Here is a 22343-nt window from a genome sequence, read left to right on the forward strand (position 1 = left end):
GAAGATTTTTTTTTATTGTGAAGCAAACAAATAGGACAAATTAACAGAAAAAGTCAATGTGCATAACTATTCACCCCCCTAAAGTCAATACTTTGTAGAGCCACCTTTTGCAGCTATAACAGCTCCAAGTCGCTTTGGATAAGTCTCTGAGCTTGCCACATTTTTCCACTGGGATTTTTGCCCATTCCTCCTTGCAAAACTGCTCCAGCTCCTTCAAGTTGGATGGTTTGCGCTGGTGAACAGCAATCTAAGTCTGACCACAGAATTTCTATTGGATTGAGGTCTGGGCTTTGACTAGGCCATTCCAAAAGATTTACATGTTGCCCCTTAAACCACTCAAGTGTTGCTTTAGCAGTGTGTTTGGGGTCATTGTCCTGCTGGAAAGTGAACCTCCGTCCTAGCCTCAAATCACACACAGAGTGGTACAGGTTTTGCTCAAGAATATCCCTGTATTTAGCACCATCCATCTTTCCCTTAACTCGGACCAGTTTCCCAGTCCCGACTGCTGAAAAACATCCCCACAGCATGATGCTGCCACCACCATGTTTCACTGTGGGGATGGTGTTCTTTGGGTGATGTGATGGGTTTGCGCGAGACATAGCGTTTTCTTTGATGGCCAAAAAGTTCAATTTTAGCCTCATCAGACCAGAGCACCTTCCTCCATACATTTTGGGAGTCTCCCACATGCCTTTTCGCAAACTCAAAATGTGCCATTTTGTTTTTTGCTGAAAGTAATGGCTTTCTTCTGGCCACTCTGCCATAAAGCCCAACTCTATGGAGCGTATGGCTTATTGTCTTTTGTACAGATACTCCAGTTTCTGCTGTGGAACTCTGCAACTCCTCCAGGGTAACCTTAGGTCTCTGTGCTGCCTCTCTGATTAATGCCCACCTTGCCCGGTCCGTGAGTTTTGGTGTGCGGCCGTCTCTTGGCAAGTTTGCTGTTGTGCCATGTTCTTTCCATTTGGTTACGATAGATTTGATGGTGCTCCTAGGGATCATCAAAGATTTGGATATTTTTTTTTTATAACCTAACCCTGACTTGTACTTCACAACATTGTCCCTTACTTGTTTGGAGAGTTCCTTGGTCTTCATGGCAGTATTTGGTTAGTGGTGCCTCTTGCTTAGGTGTTGCAGCCTCTGGGGCCTTTCAAAAAGGTGTGTATATGTAATGACAAATCATGTGACACTTAGATTGCACACAGGTGGACATCATTTCACTAATTATGTGACTTCTGAAGGTAATTGGTTGCACCAGAGCTTTTTATGGGCTTCATAACAAAGGGGGTGAATACATACGCACATGCCAATTATCATTTTTTTTTCTGAAAAATAGTTTTATGTATATATTTTTCTAATTTTACTTCACCAACTTAGATTATTGTGTTCTGATCCATCACATAGAATTCATATTAAAACATTGAACTAAAGGCTGTAATGTAACAAAATAGGTAAAAAAGCCAAGGGGAGTGAATACTTTTGCAAGACACTGTAGGTCTCGCCCATATAGGTCTCTACCATTCCTCCCTCCCCCTTCCCTTCTCCTCATCCCCTGCCCCTTCTAATTGTACAATAACCTTTTCCTGAATTACCTGATAGATGTTCTCATTGGAAAACTACACCACTGGTTTCTAATGTGTCAAAGGTGTATTCCTTGGCTCTTTGCTATTGATTTTTATTCCTATTTAGGCTGGGTTCACGCTGGATGTAGCTTGCAGCAGGGTTCTGGTGTGTCCCTGTTCTCCGTTTCAGGGACGAATCAGGGCTGAATTTTTGCCCAAATGCGAACCTGAAACGAAGCCAAAGACGCACAGGACTCCTGTGCAAGCCGCTCCACAGTCGCCCCGGAGATGTGGAGAGCCCATCACAGTCTCCTCATGCGAATTGGATGTGGAGAAATCAACATCCAATTTGCACTACTGGGAACCCAGCCTTACACTGTTACTTTTGTTGGTATTCGCACCCGAGAGATTTACGGTTAGGATCTATTTGATGTCAAGATGTTTTATACTTGCCGGTCTTTTGAAGGAAACTTATTGTCCTAAAATAAGTGCCTTGTATAACAGTCTTGATACTTCATTAAAAATGATTGAAAGTAAAAAAAAATGAATAAATAAAATAAAGGTTTACAATCACTTTAAAGCAGGATTTAACCCAAAACCAAAAACTTATTATATTGCAGCTTACCAATCATTGGATGTGGTGACTGCATTAGTTCTTTTCTTTGGCCTTTTTCCTTCTGTTTTCATTTGGTAATCTGGCCAGTAACAGATCTCCTGTATTAGTGAGACACCACTCTGGATGAAGGAACACAGGTGGCACAGACATACAGCAGCATTGTCAATCTGGGGTGGGGGGAGGGGAGTGTTGCATTAGCAGATTTAAATACACAAACTGAAACCAAACTCCAGCTAACACTTTATAATCAGATACAGCAAACTGTTTTTTTTTTCCCTTTTGCGTGAATAAATAAAAGTTTATCATTGTAATCACCCCTGCCAGTGTTAAGCAGTTTGTCTCATTCATGTAAACTGATATATTCTGCTGTAGAGTTTGTACTTTTGAAGAACAATAGAATGCTTGCTGACTTGATCACCATATGAAAAATAGAAGAAAGCCTAAAAAAGGGAATAAATGCAGCCATTACATCTAGGAATTTGAAAGCTCCAATATAATAAAATGTTTACTTTTGGGTTTAATAATGCTTTAAGTGCTCTAAAACAGAACCATAATTTTCTACGGTTTCATATAAGCTCAGTTTTCCTTGTTCTTGTTAGAACTATATGGTTAAAACAATGATCACTTATATGGTGACATTTTTATTTTTGTATTTCTTTACAAATGCAAGCTTCTATTTTTGTGTCAGACAGCTGAGATGACTGTACAGCAGATGCTTTGCAAGCTATTCGTGGAAAATTCAATTCCAAGAAGGGTACAGTTTCTGAGGATCATGCCAGAATGATCAAGAAATCCAAGGAATATGGAAAACTTAGTAATGACTGTAGGCAAGTTAGCTGCAGAAATATAGCATGTACTTTAAACATGCCATCTTTCGGGTCCCTGGCATAACAGAGTCAGGCATTAACTTTTCATAATTCTAGTCGATGTATAAAGTGTAGGACAAGTGTCGGATCAGATTCAAGGTTCTTGCCAAATCTTAGCAGCTTGAAAGAATGGTTAAAGCCAGAATTAGTACAAGGTTTGTCCTCTTTAAAGCATTCATAATCACACACTCGTCCCTGCTTTGCATATTTAACCCCTTCCCATCTGCAATCTCTAAATAAACGTCCTCCCGGCAGGTTTCCCGTGTAATGTTTGTAGCTGCAACACCCTTTAGTGACCACTCTAAGATAAAAATATATAGTCATGGCCAAAAATATTGGCACCTCTGCATTTCTGTCAGATAATGCACCACTTCACCCAGAAAATTGTTGCAATTACAAATGTTTAGGCATTCTCATGTTTATTTCTTTTGTTTGTATTGGTATGATAAAAAAAAGTGGAGAAACAAAATGCCAAATCTGACACATTCCATGCAAAATGCCAAAAATGTACTGGACAAAATTATTGGCACCTAAATTACATAAGAATGCAGTCTAATGCCCGTACACACGGTCGGATTTTCTGATGGAAAATATCCGATCGGAGCGTGTTGTCGGAAATTCCGACCGTGTGTGGGCTCCATCGGACATTTTCCATCGGATTTTCCGACACACAAAGTTGGAGAGCAGGAGATAAAATTTTCCGACAACAAAATCTGTTGTCGGAAATTCCGATCGTGTGTACACAAATCCGACGGACAAAGTGCCACGCATGCTCAGAATAAATAAGGAGATGAAAGCTATTGGCCACTGCCCCGTTTATAGTCCTGACGTACATGTTTTACGTCACCGCGTTTAAAACGATCGGATTTCCCGACAACTTTGTGTGACCATGTGTATGCAAGACAAGTTTGAGCCAACATTCGTCGGAAAAAATCCTAGGATTTTGTTGTCAGAATGTCCGAACAAAGTCCGACCGTGTGTACGGGGCATAAGGCAACGTCTTTTTAGTGATTTATTGCTGATAACATGAACAGTGGGAGAGGGTGCAGGGTATGGGATACTCTAGCCCAGTGGTCTCCAAACTGTGCTCTGGAGCTGGATGTGGCACTTTGGGCACTATTCTGACACCAACAATGGGGCACAATTCATCCCACTGATGCCAACGAACCAACAATGGGGCACTATTCCTTCCACTGACACCAATTGGGCACTGTTCCTCCTCCTAATACCAAATATAAGGCATAGCCTACGTCCAATGTTGCCACAACATTTTCTACTCCCACTGGCCACTGTTTAGCCCCCCTAAAGTCTAAACAGTAAACTGGCTCTTTGGTTAGAAAGTTTGGAGACCCCTGGTTTAGGCAATAAGACTCAAAAGCAAGAGGACACCCTTCTTTGAACTAAGCTTCTCTGAGAAAATTTCTTTGCTGAGCTTCAGTACACAGTTCCCCTCAAGAGACTATGGGAAGGCCTGGAAACCAGGATCCTGTGTGATTAGTCCTCCTTAAGAGAGCTACACTGGTACTGATATCCCTATAGTACACAGCCACTAGGATCTTGTATTACAGTTAATACTCACAAGGCCATAGAGCAGCTGCACACTCTTATGTCTTGTACACACGATCGGACTTTCCGCCAACAAAACAGTAGAATTTTGTCCGAAGGGTGTTGGCTCAAACTTGTCTTGCATACACACGGTCACACAAATGTTGGCCAACAATTACAAACGTAGTGACGTACTAGATGTACTACGTGGTTTTTCAGCTCTTTTGCGCCACCCTTTGGGCTCCTTCTGCTAATTTCGTGTTAGTGGAAGTTTGGTGAGTGTTGATTCACGCTTTTCTTTTCGTGCTTTTCAGTTCGTTTCTGAACGGCCGTTCGTCAATTAGACATGTTGCGGAATCAGAGGAGATAACATGTTATTTATTATTGGCCTTGGAGTTATTGCTTTGACATTATTTTTTGGTTGAATAATGATTTGATTTGGTATATTTTTGAATGCATAGAATGCACTTTTTGGTTAAATTCTAGCATGTCTAATTTTATTTTTTTTATTTTTTAATGCACAATAAAAAAAATTGTGGAGAATAATACTTGGCTATGTGTTTTACTTCAAATGACAGTTTGGGATTAGGCAGTTACATTTTAAAAAATACAATGTAAAATTGACAAAGGACACCAACATAGTTGTAGCTTTGTTCTTAAAAACTAGATAATGGTGTTGTGGTAACTTGCACAAAAGCATAATAATATTATTCTTGATATCACTAGAAAAAAATTTGAAAATTAGTTTGCAATAACTCCATCAGTATCACCAGCAAAGCAGCTTCATTATTTTCCCATTAAAGAAGAGAATGTGCGCTGCATTTCGAGATTTCACAATTTTCTACGTCACAAATGTTTTTTCTCCATTACAAACGCTAGTTTACAAGACCAACTGCTTCTGGCTCCGAGCATGCGCATTTGTACTTTGGACTTTTGTCCGACAGACTTGTGTACACACGATCGGAAAGTCCGACAACACACATTTGTTGGCGGAAAATTTGAGAACATGCTAACCAACATTTGTTGGCGGAAAGTCCGACAACTATTGTCCGATGGAGCAAACACACGGATGCTTGGATTGTCCGCAAGCAAGCTCACATCCAACATTTCCTGTTGGAAGATCCGATCGGGTGTATGGGGCTTTAGCTTCTTCCAGGTGCCTATCAGTGAAATTATCCAGCCCAGAGCAGTCATGTGAAATCTTGCAATGTCAGAGATGATTCAGGTGTAGGCCCACCAGCTCTGCGACAGCTGGGACCTCTATGACTGTCAGTTTGAATCTGTAGAAATACCTGCTGGGAGGGGTACATCGACCCCCACTCAGGCTGGTGGAATTCCTGCAGCAGGAAGAAGCAACTGTTCCAGAGCCCAAACTATTTATTGTCTTCCCCAGCCACCTGCTGGGCATACTTCCTAGTGATTGGCTGAAGCTCAATAAATATTCAGGCTACCTATTTGACTCTCCTCACATAGGTGTGCGCACAGGGTGTGCCTGGGCACACCCTAACCACCCATTGTGGTGCCAATTCCCCCTGCTTCCTGTCTCCCCCCGAGCAGTGCTGCCAGCTTCCCTCCTCTCAGGAGCGGGGAAGGGGCTGGTAAATATTTCATTAACCAGCCCCTTCCTTTTCTGAATGAACACAGTGAGTGATCTGTACTGCTCCAGTCTTCATTCTTAACTGAAGCTTATAATATATTGTAAAAATAATAAGAATAAAATTGTAAAAAATAATTAAAAATATATTAAAATAAACTACAGACACCGTACACTGCTATACGGACACCAATCTTTGCTCTACTGACATTGTCCATTTCTCTGCTGATATACACGCATGTGCATGAACATATTTGGGGGGCACACCATACAATGCGTTTAAATTCAAGATGGTGTTGCTATAAGACCTACAAACAGTACAAAATATTTTACAGCGCACACATCAGTGTTGCCAACCCCCTGAAGTGAAATTTACTGGCAGGATGACAAAATTTACAAACGGCACCACTTTTTTACTAGCAAAAATCATGAAAATTGCTGGCAGATCCGCATTTTTTTACTGGTGCTGCAAAAAAGTACCTAAAATTACTATTTTCAGTGCTAAACAGTGCAAGGATACATATTTGAACTATAAACATATAGCTAGTGCTATTAGCAATGTGTTTAAGCTAAACAAAAGTCAAAAAACATATTTCTCCATTGACATGAAGGTCAGGTTACTATAACCCAGCTAGCACTAGGTTCCCTCCTTACATCAGAGTCTGCAGGGATCCCCCTTACAGTGAAAGGGAACTCTTATGTAAAGGGGAACGCTGCAGATCATGATCTAAGGGGGAACTCTGATGTAAGGGGAGGCTCTGGTGACCAGAGACCACCTTATATCAGAGTCCACTGTGTTCCCTTTACATCAGAGTTCCCAATTACATCAGGGTCTGCAGATTGAGTTCCCCTTTGCACTGTAAGGGGCAATCCTGCAGACTTTGATGTAAAGGGGAATGCCAGGAACTCTGATGTGGTGGGCACTCTGGTGACCAGAGACCACCTTCCGCAGAGTGAATTCACTAAGGTAAGGGGAGTTACTAATTTAGGGGGAAACCTTTATATCAGTGCCCCTTACATTATTGTATTCACTCCCCCTTACATCAGCAACCCCCCTAGACTGACTTGGCGGTGCTGTCACTGACCTCCTCTCAGGTGCATCGTGCAGGGCTCAGTCAGATGGCTCCAGCTTGGTGGTTCTGGTTTTCCTATGGTCTCCTCTCCACAGTCCACACACGTCTGACTTCTCCTGTGACCCCATGATCCTGGCGGCACTCCCACTCTTGACTCCTTTCCCGACTCCCCCTCAGAGACTGCAGACATGATATAGGAATAGGTCAGAGGCTGCGGACAGGAGATGGTCAGAGGCTGCGGGCAGGAGATGGTCAGAGGCTGCGGGCACTGAGCAGGAGATGGTCAGAGGCTGCGGGCACTGGGCAGGAGATGGTCAGAGGCTGCGGGCACTGGGCAGGAGATGGTCAGAGGCTGCGGGCACTGGGCAGGAGATGGTCAGAGGCTGCGGGCACTGGGCAGGAGATGGTCAGAGGCTGCGGGCACTGGGCAGGAGATGGTCAGAGGCTGCGGGCACTGGGCAGGAGATGGTCAGAGGCTGCGGGCACTGGGCAGGAGATGGTCAGAGGCTGCGGGCAGGGGATGGTCAGAGGCTGCGGGCACTGGGCAGGAGATGGTCAGAGGCTGTGGGCACAGGAGATGGTCAGAGGCTGTGGGCACAGGAGATGGTCAGAGGCTGTGGGCACAGGAGATGGTCAGAGGCTGCGGGCACAGGAGATGGTCAGAGGCTGCGGGCACTGGGCAGGAGATGGTCAGAGGCTGCGGGCACTGGGCAGGAGATGGTCAGAGGCTGCGGGCACTGGGCAGGAGATGGTCAGAGGCTGCGGGCACTGGGCAGGAGATGGTCAGAGGCTGCGGGCACTGGGCAGGAGATGGTCAGAGGCTGCGGGCAGGGGATGGTCAGAGGCTGCGGGCACTGGGCAGGAGATGGTCAGAGGCTGTGGGCACAGGAGATGGTCAGAGGCTGCGGGCACAGGAGATGGTCAGAGGCTGCGGGCACAGGAGATGGTCAGAGGCTGCGGGCACAGGAGATGGTCAGAGGCTGCGGGCACTGAGCAGGAGATGGTCAGAGGCTGCGGGCACTGGGCAGGAGATGGTCAGAGGCTGCGGGCACTGGGCAGGAGATGGTCAGAGGCTGCGGGCACTGGGCAGGAGATGGTCAGAGGCTGCGGGCACTGGGCAGGAGATGGTCAGAGGCTGCGGGCACTGGGCAGGAGATGGTCAGAGGCTGCGGGCACTGGGCAGGAGATGGTCAGAGGCTGCGGGCACTGGGCAGGAGATGGTCAGAGGCTGCGGGCAGGGGATGGTCAGAGGCTGCGGGCACTGGGCAGGAGATGGTCAGAGGCTGTGGGCACAGGAGATGGTCAGAGGCTGTGGGCACAGGAGATGGTCAGAGGCTGTGGGCACAGGAGATGGTCAGAGGCTGCGGGCACAGGAGATGGTCAGAGGCTGCGGGCACAGGAGATGGTCAGAGGCTGCGGGCACAGGAGATGGTCAGAGGCTGCGGGCACAGGAGATGGTCAGAGGCTGCGGGCACAGGAGATGGTCAGAGGATGCGGGCACAGGAGATGGTCAGAGGCTGTCACTCACTGTGACTGTGACCCTTTCATCTCTCAACCGGGCCGGCTTCACCCCCCCCCGTAATGTCCTGCCGTGGCCGGGCCCGGTAACATGGCTCCTCCTGCTCCCCCCGCTGAACCGCCAAGAACTGGAGAACGAGCGGCGGCCGGCGGCTTCTGTTTAAAAATGGCGCCAGGTGGCGTCATTACATTACTGCGCATGCGCCGGCCTGCCGAGCTTGTACGATCTTTCCCGAGTCCTGCAGGCTTCGGAACGGCGCATGCGCAGTTGCATGGCCGGGCCACAGCCATCTTTTTTACGGGCACCGGGCATTCACGGGCGCCCCGAAAATGGGGTGATTTTTACGGGCTGCCCGTAAATTAACGGGCGGTTGGCAACACTGGCACACATACAAGAATGACATTTCCTGCAGGGCTAGTTAAAAACACCTGAACATATTCAAAAAATACGGGGGTTTGGTCATACTATATGGTCATATAGTGCTAAGCCCACTTACTGCGACAAAGTACCCCGAATTAGTGGGTCTTACTCTAGTAATAGAATGGAAGATCCTTTGTCTCAACCATGGGAGCTGAACTCTATGTGGGAGAACTGAAGGGGATACATCCTAACACTGGTGGCCACTAATTAAGAGGTAATGAGGAGGGGGAGGGGTGCTCCAGCCCAAAAGACCTAGAAATGACCATATAGTGTGACCAAACTCCCATATTTTTTGAATATGTTCAGGTGTTTTTAACTAGCCCTGCAGGAAATGTCATTCTTGTATGTGTGCGCTGTAAAATATTTTGTGCTCTGGTGTGCACACCATAATGCAATAGGCTGCGCACACCAATATCTCCCAGAAAACAGGAGGGAGCAATCAAATCTGTAGCCTGTGAACTCTAGAACAGCCCAAAACAATTGAAGGCCAATTCAGTGATTTATAGTGAGACAAAAAAAAAAAAAAAAACTAAAAAAAAGTTACCTAGCAGCCTACCTAGGAAGATGTTACACCCTCATAGTAACATAGGCCTCGATTATTTGTTTGACCTCATTAAAGGGGTTGTAAACCCTTGTGTTTTTTTTCACCTTAATGCATCCTATGCATTAAGGTGAAAAAACACCTTGCAGTGATCAGCCCCCCAGTTTTACTTACCTGAGCCCTGGAAATTCCCACAGCGGAGACGCGCTGTCCCTCTGCCCGGGGTTCTCGGCTCTTGATTGGATAGATTGATAGCAGCGCAGCCATTGGCTCCCGCTGCTGTCAATCAAATCCAATGACGCGGGCACCAGGGCCAAGTCCTACATTCAGCGTCTATGGACGCCGAATGATGGACTCGGGAGCACACGTCTCCTAGGGGGTTATCTGATAAGAGGATGAAGAGGAAGAGGAGGAGCCTCAGAGGGATCCCAGAAGTCGAGAATCGGGGCCACTCTGTGCAAAACAAACTGCACAGTGGAGGGAAGTATGATATGTTCGTTATATATATAGAAGCTTTACAATCACTTTAACATATTGCTTGCTCATCTTCCTTTCTATGTTCTTTAGGTTACCTCATCTGCCCACTGGGCTTATTGATCCTGCATTCCTGTTTAAAACAAACCCTCCTATTTAATGATTTGTCCCATTATTTTCTGGAATGCTGTAAAATTTCATTTTGGAAAATAAAGTTGTTAAAAATGTTAGTTTTTTTTAACAATTTATACAGATTCCTTATACCATATTAAGAACAGAATGGAAATCTACACATTGCATTAAGGTCAGTAGTTTAGGACATTGTTATAGGAAAATGGCACTCTCTAACAAGAACCTTGCAAAAGACCCTTCGTTCCTTCCTACCTATCTGAAAGGAGACCATGATCACCAGCAATTTTCCAACAAAATGTTATTACCATGAATTATTTCTGATGACAATATTACTCAGCAGACTGTGATACAGTTGGAAAGTTACAGTGAAACCACTGAACCGTAAACCTTCAGTATTTGGTCTTATGAGCTGACCTATTCAAAATTCAGGCCTATTACTTTACACCAAGAAAGAATACATTACAGTATATAAAAAGGACAAAAATATCTTTTAAACCAAAAGTATCCTCATGCATTCAAAGATTTATAAGCAAATCTATTGTACAACCTATGTTGCAAATTCTGTAAAAGGTGTTGAACAGACAGAACAAACTGCTTGCTACAACTTAATTATTACTACTAATGTTAAAACGTAAACCTGTTAATTTATTTTATGAGTGTTTTAACGCTATTGTAGGAGCAAAATCACACTTTATTAAAAAAGACCCAATAAAATGTTCACATAATTGTTTGTGTATAAAGCTGGATATAACTGTTTTACAGCATGTAAGTAATATTTCGTAGAATGTCCGGATTTTAACCACACCCTGCATAAGATGAAACAATACTACAACCTCCCTTCGCACATTTAGAATTTTATCTGTTTCTTTGTCATTTTATTCACCCTAGCTGAACTTTAGGTTACTTTATTTGACTTGTATCAATTTGGTTAGGCTTTATGAATCTAAAAAGAGGCACAAACCAAAACAGATTTCCTCATTTTGAGTCAAGTAGTTCAAACATGTACTGGGTTATTACTTCGTTTTACCCCACCCAAGGCATGGCCGAGACAGGAGAAGAGAACTGGTGAAGTCCTGCCCCAAAACTATCCATACATTCTACTGAGCATCCACTAGAGCTGGGGTGTGCAAACTGTGGGTTGCAACCCCAAGCATAGTATGGACAGAGTTTATGTATTTGCCATTCTTTCACAGGACATGCATGGCTTTACAGGTCTACCATGCATACCCATTACTAGGACTTAAAGCGGAAGTAAACACCAATGTCCCCCCCCCCCCCCCCCCCTTCTTCTTCCCTGCAAAGTAAAGGCATAATGTGCTAGTATGCATTGCATATCGCGATCGTGCATGCATGCGGGAGCTGCCGGTCACGGCACATGCTCCTGAAGAAACAGCACGGGCGAGTGCATGCACGAATAATCGGCGCAGTATACAATAAATATCTATTAGTAAAATGGCACACGTTTAGGAAATATTTACAGTACCTATAGGTAAGCCTTATTCTAGGCTTACCTATAGGTACAAATTACACAGGGCGTTTCACAACCTCTCTAAAGATATGAAGTGGGATATGAGAGTCTTTTTCCACCATGATACATTTCTATAGTATAAGCAGCAAGGGAAAGGATTCCATTGCACGTCATCATTACATCAAGGGCATGCTTGGCTCTGCTGGTCTATGGCACATGATTGCATATGATGTAGTAACTACGCATAGTGATAGGAATAATTCCCATCACTGTCAATGGATGGGTCTGAAAGGGTACTGTAGTAAAAAAAAAAAAAAAAAAAAAAACACATGAATAAAAACTGTCTTTTACAATTTAGAGGCTACCATGCATATCCCAATCCATCCCTGACTCCTCGCATATAAATCACACCACATAATCACATTGTAAAATCACATTAATGTTGCATCACAGTAGTGTGATCTGAGCTTTATTTAAATGTTTATCAGTATCCTAAACTTGTCCATTAAAGGCAAGTTACTCTAAACAAGGAAACCGAAGAAATATACGTTTTAAGCCAGCCATACACGGTTCAAAATTCGGCCAGTTCAGCAGGGACCTTCCAAATTTCAATCCAAGTATGAGCAGGCTGGTTGTACAGAAGTTGATGGGTAGATTACCTAGCAGATTTTCCCTGCTCAATCAGTACCACAGGCTATAGACGGCTGCGCTGAACAGTGTAGTCTGACAGTGGGGACAGTCTCCCTGCTGTCTGAATACAATAGCTCAACCCACTGCGTAAACAAAAAAAATAAAGACTCATCTATGGGCTGCCTTCGTAGAAGGGGGAAAAAAAAAAAAAAAAAAAACACTAAAGCCCCATATACACGATAGGACCTTGTACAAACTTTCCCTTGGATTTTTGTACAAAGGGCGTTGCCCAAAAGTTTGTCTTGCATACAGACGACAGGACTTTTGCAGCCAACTTTCACCATATCACGTGGTTTTTCAGCTCTTTACCACCACCCTTTGGTCAACTTCTGTATTGTTGTCTGATATTGTGTGAATCTCGCCACTTTTATTGGCGAGATTGACACCTTGTGAGCCGGGTTCACACTGGTGCGGGGATCCTAGCTGGATCCCCGCCAATGCCAGGCACTGTGTTTGGTATGAATCCTGAGGGGGAACGCCGCGACAAATTTTAAATAAAAAACCGGCATGGGTTCCCTCCAGGGGCATACCAGGCCCTTAGGTCTGGTATGGATATTAAGGGGAACCCCCTACGCCAAAAAAAACGGCGTGGGGGTCCCCCCCAAATCCATACCAGACCCTTATCTGAGCACGCAGCCCGGCCGGTCAGGAAAGGGGGTGGGGACGAGCAAGCACCCCCCCTCCTGAGCCATACCAGGCCGCATGCCCTCAACATGGGGGGTGGGTGCTTTGGGGAAGGGGGGGCACCCTGCGGCCCCCCCACCCCAAAGCACCTTGTCCCCATGTTGATGAGGACAAGGGCCTCTTCCCGACAACCCTGGCCGTTGGTTGTCGGGGTCTGCGGGTGAGGGGCTTATCGGAATCCAGGAGCCCCCTTTAATAAGGGGGCCCCCAGATCCCAGACCCCCACCCTATGTGAATGAGTATGGGGTACAGCGTACCCCTACCCAATCACCTAGGGAAAAAAGTGTCAATAAATAAAACACACTACACAGGTTTTAAAATTAATTTATTAGGCAGCTCCGGGGTCTTCTTCCGACTTCGGGGGTCTTCTTCTGACTTCCGGGGTCTCTCCGGTGTTGTCTCCGCGCTCTCTAGTTCTTCTCCGGTGCCTTCTTCATTCTGCCGGGCTCCTCCGCTATCTTCTGCTCTTTTGCCAGAGGAGGAGCCTGGACATCTGGATCGACTTCTTCTCTTCCAGAGATGTTGACACGACGCTCTCTCCGGCTGTAATGCTGTCTGTGCGCTCTGCTATGACTTATATAGGCGGTGACCCCGCCCCCTATGACATCACAGTCCCGGGGCATGCTGGGACTGTGAGGTCATAAGGGGGCGTGGTCATAGGATGACATGACCACGCCCCCTTATGTGATCACAGTCCCAGCATGCCCCGGGACTCTGACCTCATAGGGGGGTGGGGTCACCACCTATATAAGTCCATCACGGAGCGCTCAGAGACCATTCCAGCTGGAGAGAGCGTCAACATCGGAAGAAGAGAAGAGGGAAGAAGATGATCCAGAGGTTCGGGCCACCGCTAGCAAAAGAGCGGGAGAAGAAAGCGGTGGAGCCGGCAGAAGATCCGGACACCGGGAGAAGACGCCCGAGAGACCCCCAAAGTCGGAAGAAGACCCCCAAAGTCGGAAGAAGACCCCGGAGCTGCCTAATAAATTAATTTTAAAACCTGTGTAGTGTGTTTTATTATTGACACTTTTTTCCCTAGGTGAATGGGTAGGGGTACGATGTACCCCATACATATTCACAAAGGGTGGGGGGCCGGGATCTGGGGGCCCCTGGATTCTGATAAGCCCCTCGCCCGCAGACCCCGACAACCAATGGCCAGGGTTGTCGGGAAGAGGCCCTTGTCCTCATCAACATGGGGACAAGGTGCTTTGGGGGAGGGGGGGGCCGTAGGGCGCTCGCTCGTCCCCGCCCTCTTTCCTGACCGGCCGGGCTGCGTGCTCGGATAAGGGTCTGGTATGGATTTGGGGGGACCCCCACGCCGGTTCTTTCAGCGTAGGGGGTTCCCCTTGAAATCCATACCAGACCGTAGGGCCTGGTATTCCCCCAGAGGGGAATTCCCTCTCGCGCTCGCCGCAGTAGGAAAATGTGTTTTTCCTATTGTAGCCAGCACGAGATGTACAGTACACTGTCGCCGAGAACCAGCACGATCGGATCATGCTGGAAACATTCTCGCGGCTGCGTACTGTAGTTTGTACAAAAGTCCGATGCTTTTGTGTACACACAATCGAACTTTGCTCCATCAGACTTTTGTTGCGGGAAAGTTTGTCCATTCGCACAGCCAACAAAAGTCGGATGGAAACAGAAAAAATTTGTCCGATGGAGCGTACACACGGTCGGATGTTGCTCCAAAAAAGATAATTTGCATGTTTGTTGTCAAAAAGTCCGATCGTGTGCACGGCCCTTAAGGCTTGATTCACACTTGTACAACTCCAAAGTTGGGCTGACTTTGGAGTGCAACTTTGATACAACTTTGGCGCACCTTTGGATGGGTGAAACTTGGATACGACTTTGGCTTTGACCAGTGATAATGGACAACTGTTGCACTGCATAACATTCAGGTACGACTTTCATGCAACTTTTGAGGGATAACTTTGAAGGCCCTCAACATTCATGAAAGTCGAACCAAAGTAGTGCATGAACTACTTTGAAGTCCCTGCAACTTTAGGTCACGCTTATATGAATGGACATCAGAGTCGCATGACAAGTGGTTTTCCAATGATAACCAAAGTTGCATGACAAGTTGCACAAGTGTGAATGGTTCCTTAATTAGTATCCAAGTCTGAACAAAAAATAGGTATTAAGTGTGTCTAAGGACACTAAGCAGATAGACTACTATACTGGTTTAAAACACAACAACCGTTATACGGTATGCAACACAGAAGAAATTGACCCAGACCTTAGTTATACTGGAACTATTCAAGGATGAAGGTCACGAAAAAGAAAAGGCTTAGAAGAATGATATTATGTAAGTTAAGTGCATCCAGTTTCTGCAAAAGAGGAACTACATAATGTGTACTTCTGCTTTCTAATATTGGTGTGTTATAAAAGAACTATTTGTTAGATTTGCATTTAAAAAAAAATGGTAAATATTAAGTCTCTAACACTACCTGTGAAATAAAATCAACACTACGAATAATGTAGGCCTTACACAAGGATGTGCACGTATGTTCGTACACGGTGCAGGAAGTTTGCATGAAACCAGTTAATCCCAGGTGCTTGGAGTTCATTACTCCCCTACTTTCCTGACTGCTTGAAGCACTTCATTCGAATGGGCTGCCTTGCTCCTGAAAAAACAGGGAAAGGGTCCCTGCATCATTTTTTAAAATCGCAGCCCACGCGGAAACTGCAAGTGCAGTGTGGTTCTCAGTGCAGGTAGCAGCTGCTGCGATTTCCAGTGCATGCGGGTGCCATTAGGATTAATGGCACCCGCATGCATCTCCCAAGTTTTCTGCGCAAGTGGTTGAGGCTCCGACCGACAGCGGGAACCACCTGCACAAGTGTGAACTAGGACTTACTGACAAGAGCATGCTTCCCTACTTGTCATACTTGGGGAGACATCTGCCCCAACTTGGTGTATGAGCACAAACTTGTTAAAAGCAACTTGTACTGAGAGGTCATGTGCACCTACTCTATTCAGCACTTTGAGTCGCTTAACAGGAACAAGCATGCAGTAAGTTAACCTGACACCTGATCCTCAGACTTGTGCTGGTTTGGCATCTTTGAAAGGATTGAAAGCACTGGCTCAAAATAACAGCCAGAGAATTAGCCAGCAAAGTAGTACACATTGATAATAAATTTTTATATACAGAATATAAGGAAGTATTTTTAAACAATAATGCCCCTGTGATCAAACTTATTATGCAAACTAAAATGTTGGAAAAAATAAGGGATTGCGCTAATACCTGTGTAACATAACATAAAATCTACAGTGAAAGGAGATTTAGATAATAAATATAAATATAAATATGACTAAAATAAATGTGCAAAACATTTGATAGTGATCTAAAAAAGTCCCATCAGGTGAAACGTCAATAAGATATCATAGTGACTCCAAATCACCAGCAGAAAAAACAAAAGTCCAAGTGATGATTAGTGTTAATCCGTGACAGCAAGGGAGGGTCCACCACCAGAAATGGAAGGGGTTGCTCCTTACCAGATGGCCATGACCCCCCACCACAGAGGATCACAGCAAGCAGAAATCTTTATAAGCCAAAAAATGGGAACTGCCAGCGGTGTCCACCAGAGGTCATCTCATCATCAGCCACACCAACGAACCCATGGCAAAGATACCATAAAATATAAAGGGAGCTCACATAGTGTAAAACCGACAAGATTTATTTAAATTTAACCACTTGACCACTGGGCACTTAAACCCCCTTAATAACCAGACCAATTTTCAGCTTTTGGTGCTCTCACATTTTGAATGACAATTACTCAGTCATGCAACACTGTATCTATATGAATTTTTTGTCCTTTTTTTCACACAAATAGAGCTTTCTTTTGGTGGTATTTAATCACCGCTGGGTTCTTTATTTTTTGCGCTATAAAAGAAAAAAGACCGAAAAATCTGTAAAAAAATAAAATTTTCTTCGTTTCTGTTATAAAATTTTGAAAATTAGTCATTTTTCTTCATATATTTTGGCCAAAATTTATACCGCTACATATCTTTGGTAAAAATAACCCAAATTAGTGTATATTATTTGGTCTTTGTGAAAGTTATAGCGTCCACAAGCTATGGTACCAATATCTGAAAATTGATCACACCTGAAGTACTGACGGCCTATCTCATTTCTTGAGACCCTAACATGCCAGAAAAGTACAAATACCCCCCAAATGACCCCTTTTTGGAAAGAAGACATTTCAAGGTATTTAGAAAGATGCATGATGAGTTTTTTGAAGTTGTCATTTTTTCCCACAATTCTTTGCAAAATCAAGTTTTTTTTTTTTTTTTTTTTTCACAAAATTGTCATATTAGCAGGTTATTTCTCACACACAGCATATGCATACCACAAATTACACCCCAAAACACATTCTGCTATTACTCCCGAGTATGGCGATACCACATGTGTGAGACTTTTACACAGCGTGGCCACATACAGAGGCCCAACATGCAGGGGAGCACCTTCAGGCGTTCTGGAGCACCCAGGCCAATTCTGACATTTCTCTCCTACATGTAAAAATCATCATTTATTTGCTAGAAAATTACATAGAACCCCAAAACATTATATATGTTTTTTTAGCAAAGACCCTAGAGAATACAATAGCGGTCATTGCAACTTTTTATCTCGCACGATATTTGCGCAGCAATTTTTGGAACGCATTTTTTTTTGGAAAAAAAACAGTTTTTTGCTTTAAAAAAAAAAACAAAACAGTAAGGTTAGCCCAATGTTTTTGCATAATATGAAAGATGAAGTTACACCGAGTTAATAGATACCTAACATGTCACCTTTCGAAATTGCACACGCTTGTGGAATGGCGCCAAACTTCACCACTTAAAAATCCCCATAGGCGACGCTTTAAAATTTTTTACTGGTTACAAATTTTGAGTTACAGAGGAGGTCTAGGGCCAAACTTATTGCTCTCGCTCTACCGATCGCAGCGATACCTCACATGTGTGGTTTGAACACCGTTTTCATATGTGGGCGGGACTTACGTATGCGTTCGCTTCTGCATGCGAGCACACGGACAGGGGCGCTTTAAAAATTTTTTATTTTTTTTTATTGTTCATTTTACTTTATTTTAGTTTGACACTTTTTTCCAAAAAAAAAAATGTTTTGATCACTTTTATTCCTATTACAAGGAATGTAAACATCCCTTGTAATAGGAATATGGCATGACAGGTCCTCTTTACAGTGAGATATGGGGTCAATAAGACCCCACATCTCACCTCTAGGCTGTTCCTGAAATAAAAAAAAAAAAAAAAAAAAAAGATCCTGGCTTCGATCGTAGCGGTGAGTCGGTAGAAGCACCGGAGGGCGGCGGGAGCGTCCCCTCTCGCCTCCCGTAAGAACGATCAAGCAGTGTAACAGCTGCTACGATCATTCTTATGGTGTAGGGAATCGCCGGCTGAAAAAGATGATATCTGAATGATGCCTGTAGCTGCACCCATCATTCAGATATCCCCGCACAAAGTCAAGGACGTCGTATGACGGAAGGCGGGAAGTGGTTAAAACGCTTTTTTTTTTTTTTAACACAAAGTTGTCCATTTATACAATATTTCTAACACATAACATGTACATACCAAAAATTACACCCCAAAATAGATTCTGCTACTCCTACTGAGTATGGCGATACCACATGTGTGAGACTTCCACAGCCTGGCCACATACAGAGGCTGGGTACGGCTGAGCATGGCTGGGTATTGCAGAGTATCGCCGAGTATGACTGGGTATGGCAGAGTATGGCTGGGTATCACCGAGTATTGCAGAGTATGGCTGGGTATTGCAGAGTATGGCTGGGTATCACCGAGTATTGCAGAGTATGGCTGGGTATTGCAGAGTATGGCTGGGTATCACCGAGTATGGCAGAGTATGGCTGGGTATGGCAGAGTATGGCTGGGTATGGCAGAGTATGGCTGGGTATGGCAGAGTATTGCGGGTTATGGCAGAGTATTGCAGATTTTTGTGGGGTATTGCAGAGCATGGCTGGGTATGGCAGAGTATGGCTGGGTATCACTGAGTATTGCAGAGTATGGCTGGGTATTGCGGGATATTTCAGGGTATTTCAGGGTATGGCAGAGTATTGCGGGGTATTCCAGGGTATGGCAGAGTATTGCGGGGTATTCCAGGGTATGGCAGAGTATTGCGGGGTATTGCAGGGTATGGCAGAGTATTGCGGGGTATTCCAGGGTATGGCAGAGTATTGCGGGGTATTGCAGGGTATGGCAGAGTATCGTGGGGTATGGCAGAGTATTGCGGGGTATGGCAGAGTATTGCGGGGTATTTCAGGGTATGGCAGAGTATTTCGGGGTATTGCAGGGTATGGCAGAGTATTTCGGGGTATTGCAGGGTATGGCAGAGTATTGTGGGGTATTCCAGGGTATGGCAGAGTATTGTGGGGTATTCCAGGGTATGGCAGAGTATTGCGGGGTATGGCAGAGTATTGCGGGGTATTCCAGGGTATGGCAGAGTATTGCGGGGTATTCCAGGGTATGGCAGAGTATTGTGGGGTATGGCAGAGTATTTTGGGGTATTGCAGGGTATGGCAGAGTATTGCGAGGTATTGCAGGGTATGGCAGAGTATTGCGGGGTATGGCAGAGTATTGCAGGGTATGGCAGAGTATTGCGGGGTATTGCAGGGTATGGCAGAGTATTGCGGGGTATTGTAGGGTATGGCAGAGTATTGAGGGGTATTGCAGGGTATGGCAGAGTATTGCGGGGTATTGCAGGGTATGGCAGAGTATTGCGGGGTATTGCAGGGTATGGCAGAGTATTGCGGGGTATTGCAGAGGGAATTGCAGAGTATTGCACAGCATTGCAGGGCATGTAAAGTAGTAGGGATGGCTGAGCATGGATGGATGGATGGCTGGATGTCTCTGTGCAGCGCTGTGGGCACTACAGATGCAGCCCACAACGCTGCAGCCATCCATCCATCCGCCTCTTCGGTCACTGTGTACCGATCGGTACACAGGAGGAGAGGAGAGGGGGAGGAGAGGAACCGGCGTCATCAGATGACGCCGGTTTGTTTACATGTGATCGCTCCGTCATTTGACGGAGCGATCACATGGTAAACGGCCGCGATCAGCGGCCATTTACCGGTATCTGTGATGCGCCGGGTCCTGTGGACCCGGCGATCACGGATGCTCTCGAGTGCGCGCCCTAGGGGGCGCGCGAGAGAAGAATTCTGGGAGGACGTCCCTGGACGTCCTCCCAGAGTTAAACAACCGCCCTGTAGCCGTCATTTGGCTATGGGCCGGTTGTTAAGTGGTTAAAATACAAAATGCACACTTACAAAGCGTGATGAATAAAACAGCCTTAAGTCCGGCTCCGTGGCCACCGGAGTTCGGACAAACCCGTCCTGCTGGAATACGACTTGCTTGGGGGAGACGTCAGTGCGTCGTCTGGCTCCGCCCTACGCATTTCGTGACATCATCACGTCTTCCAGGGGCACAGGCGGCGAGCTGCGTCACCTCCCTTAAATAATCCCAAAGCTAAACCATGCCTCGCTACACACTGTGGGTCACCCAAACCACCATAAACACTTCCGGCATCCGGATGCGCTCCACAGCACGAGCGATCAGCAGAGGCTGTCTATTTCTGGCAATCCATACGGACCAATACATGTTCATAGAAATCCTATACAATTAAACAGCATATCCAGACACAAACACTGTTAAGAATTGTTGATAAATGCATTGACATCTGTATCTACGTTTAACCCAAAAGGGGCATAAGTTCTTAGTCTGTAAATCCAAGACATTTCGCATTTAGAGATTTCCCTTACAAGAGAACTCCCCCTCCAATGTGTAAGGATGGAGGAATATGGGTATATATATCCCTAATTCCTCCTTTAATAGTCCTTTTTTACTTTCATATAGATCTCGCTGGTTTCCATTTCTGATTAGTTCAAATCACTAAACTTGGAGTTTTTGTCACTAACTAGAGATTTAATATTGCTAAGAAATGTAAGAATGGTTTATTTTATTCTGCTCATTTCATGTCCAGCTTTATACATGCATTAGGTATGGTGTGCATTCGCACAGTGTTTGTGTCTGGATATGCTGTTTAATTGTATAGGATTTCTGTGAACATGTATTGGTCCGTATGGATTGCCAGAAATAGACAGCCTCTGCCGATCGCTCGTGCTGTGGAGCGCATCCGGATGCCGGAAGTGTTTATGGTGGTTTGGGTGACCCACAGTGTGTAGCAATCCACAGCGAGGCATGGTTTAGCTTTGGGATTATTTAAGGGAGGTGACGCAGCTCGCCGCCTGTGCCCCTGGAAGACGTGATGATGTCACGAAACGCGTAGGGTGGAGCCAGACGACGCGCTGACGTCACCCCCAAGCAAGTCGTATTCCAGCAGGACGGGTTTGTCTGAACTCCGGTGGCCACGGAGCCGGACTTAAGGCTGTTTTATTCATCACGCTTTGTAAGTGTGCATTTTGTATTTTAAATTTAAATAAATCTTGTCGGTTTTACACTATGTGAGCTCCCTTTATATTTTATGGTATCTTTGCCATGGGTTCGTTGGTGTGGCTGATGATGAGATGACCTCTGGTGGACACCGCTGGCAGTTCCCATTTTCTGGCTTATAAAGATTTCTGCTTGCTGTGATCCTCTGTGGTGGGGGGTCATGGCCATCTGGTAAGGAGCAACCCCTTCCATTTCTGGTGGTGGACCCTCCCTTGCTGTCACGGATTAACACTAATCATCACTTGGACTTTTGTTTTTTCTGCTGGTGATTTGGAGTCACTATGATATCTTATTGACGTTTCACCTGATGGGACTTTTTTAGATCACTATCAAATGTTTTGCACATTTATTTTAGTCATATTTATATTTATAATCTAAATCTCCTTTCACTGTAGATTTTATGTTATGTTACACAGGTATTAGCGCAATCCCTTATTTTTTCGTATGTTTAGCCACAATTGATGTTTTTTGTGGGGATTGCAGCTTTTCACAATAATTGAACATTCACTTGGTTTATAACGCAGTTTTTCCCAATTTTCTATTTAAACTAAAATGTTGCCTATTACACAGGAAACTATAATTTTTTCCTTGTCAAAAGAAGTTTATTGAGTATACAATGTTATAAAGATACATAAAGTAAGTTTACAAGGATCTATAAAGTAAGCTCATTGTTTTACAGTAGGGTTTATATA

The 22343-nt window shown here is 44.9% G+C and overlaps 1 protein-coding gene across 1 annotated transcript in view; it reads right to left on the reverse strand.

Moving 5' to 3' along the window:
- Nucleotides 1-7390, reverse strand: part of PLD1 (phospholipase D1) — a 240044-nt gene extending 232654 nt beyond the window's left edge. The window contains exon 1 of the mRNA XM_073626226.1: nucleotides 7266-7390. Within this exon, the coding sequence (XP_073482327.1) occupies nucleotides 7266-7281 (16 nt within the window). The 5' untranslated portion in view covers nucleotides 7282-7390. The remainder of the gene's footprint in view (nucleotides 1-7265) is intronic.
- Nucleotides 7391-22343: the final 14953 nt, after the last annotated feature.

The sequence above is a fragment of the Aquarana catesbeiana genome, linkage group LG04 (assembly GCF_042186555.1).
Source record: "Aquarana catesbeiana isolate 2022-GZ linkage group LG04, ASM4218655v1, whole genome shotgun sequence".
In the NCBI taxonomy this organism is placed as follows: domain Eukaryota; kingdom Metazoa; phylum Chordata; class Amphibia; order Anura; family Ranidae; genus Aquarana; species Aquarana catesbeiana.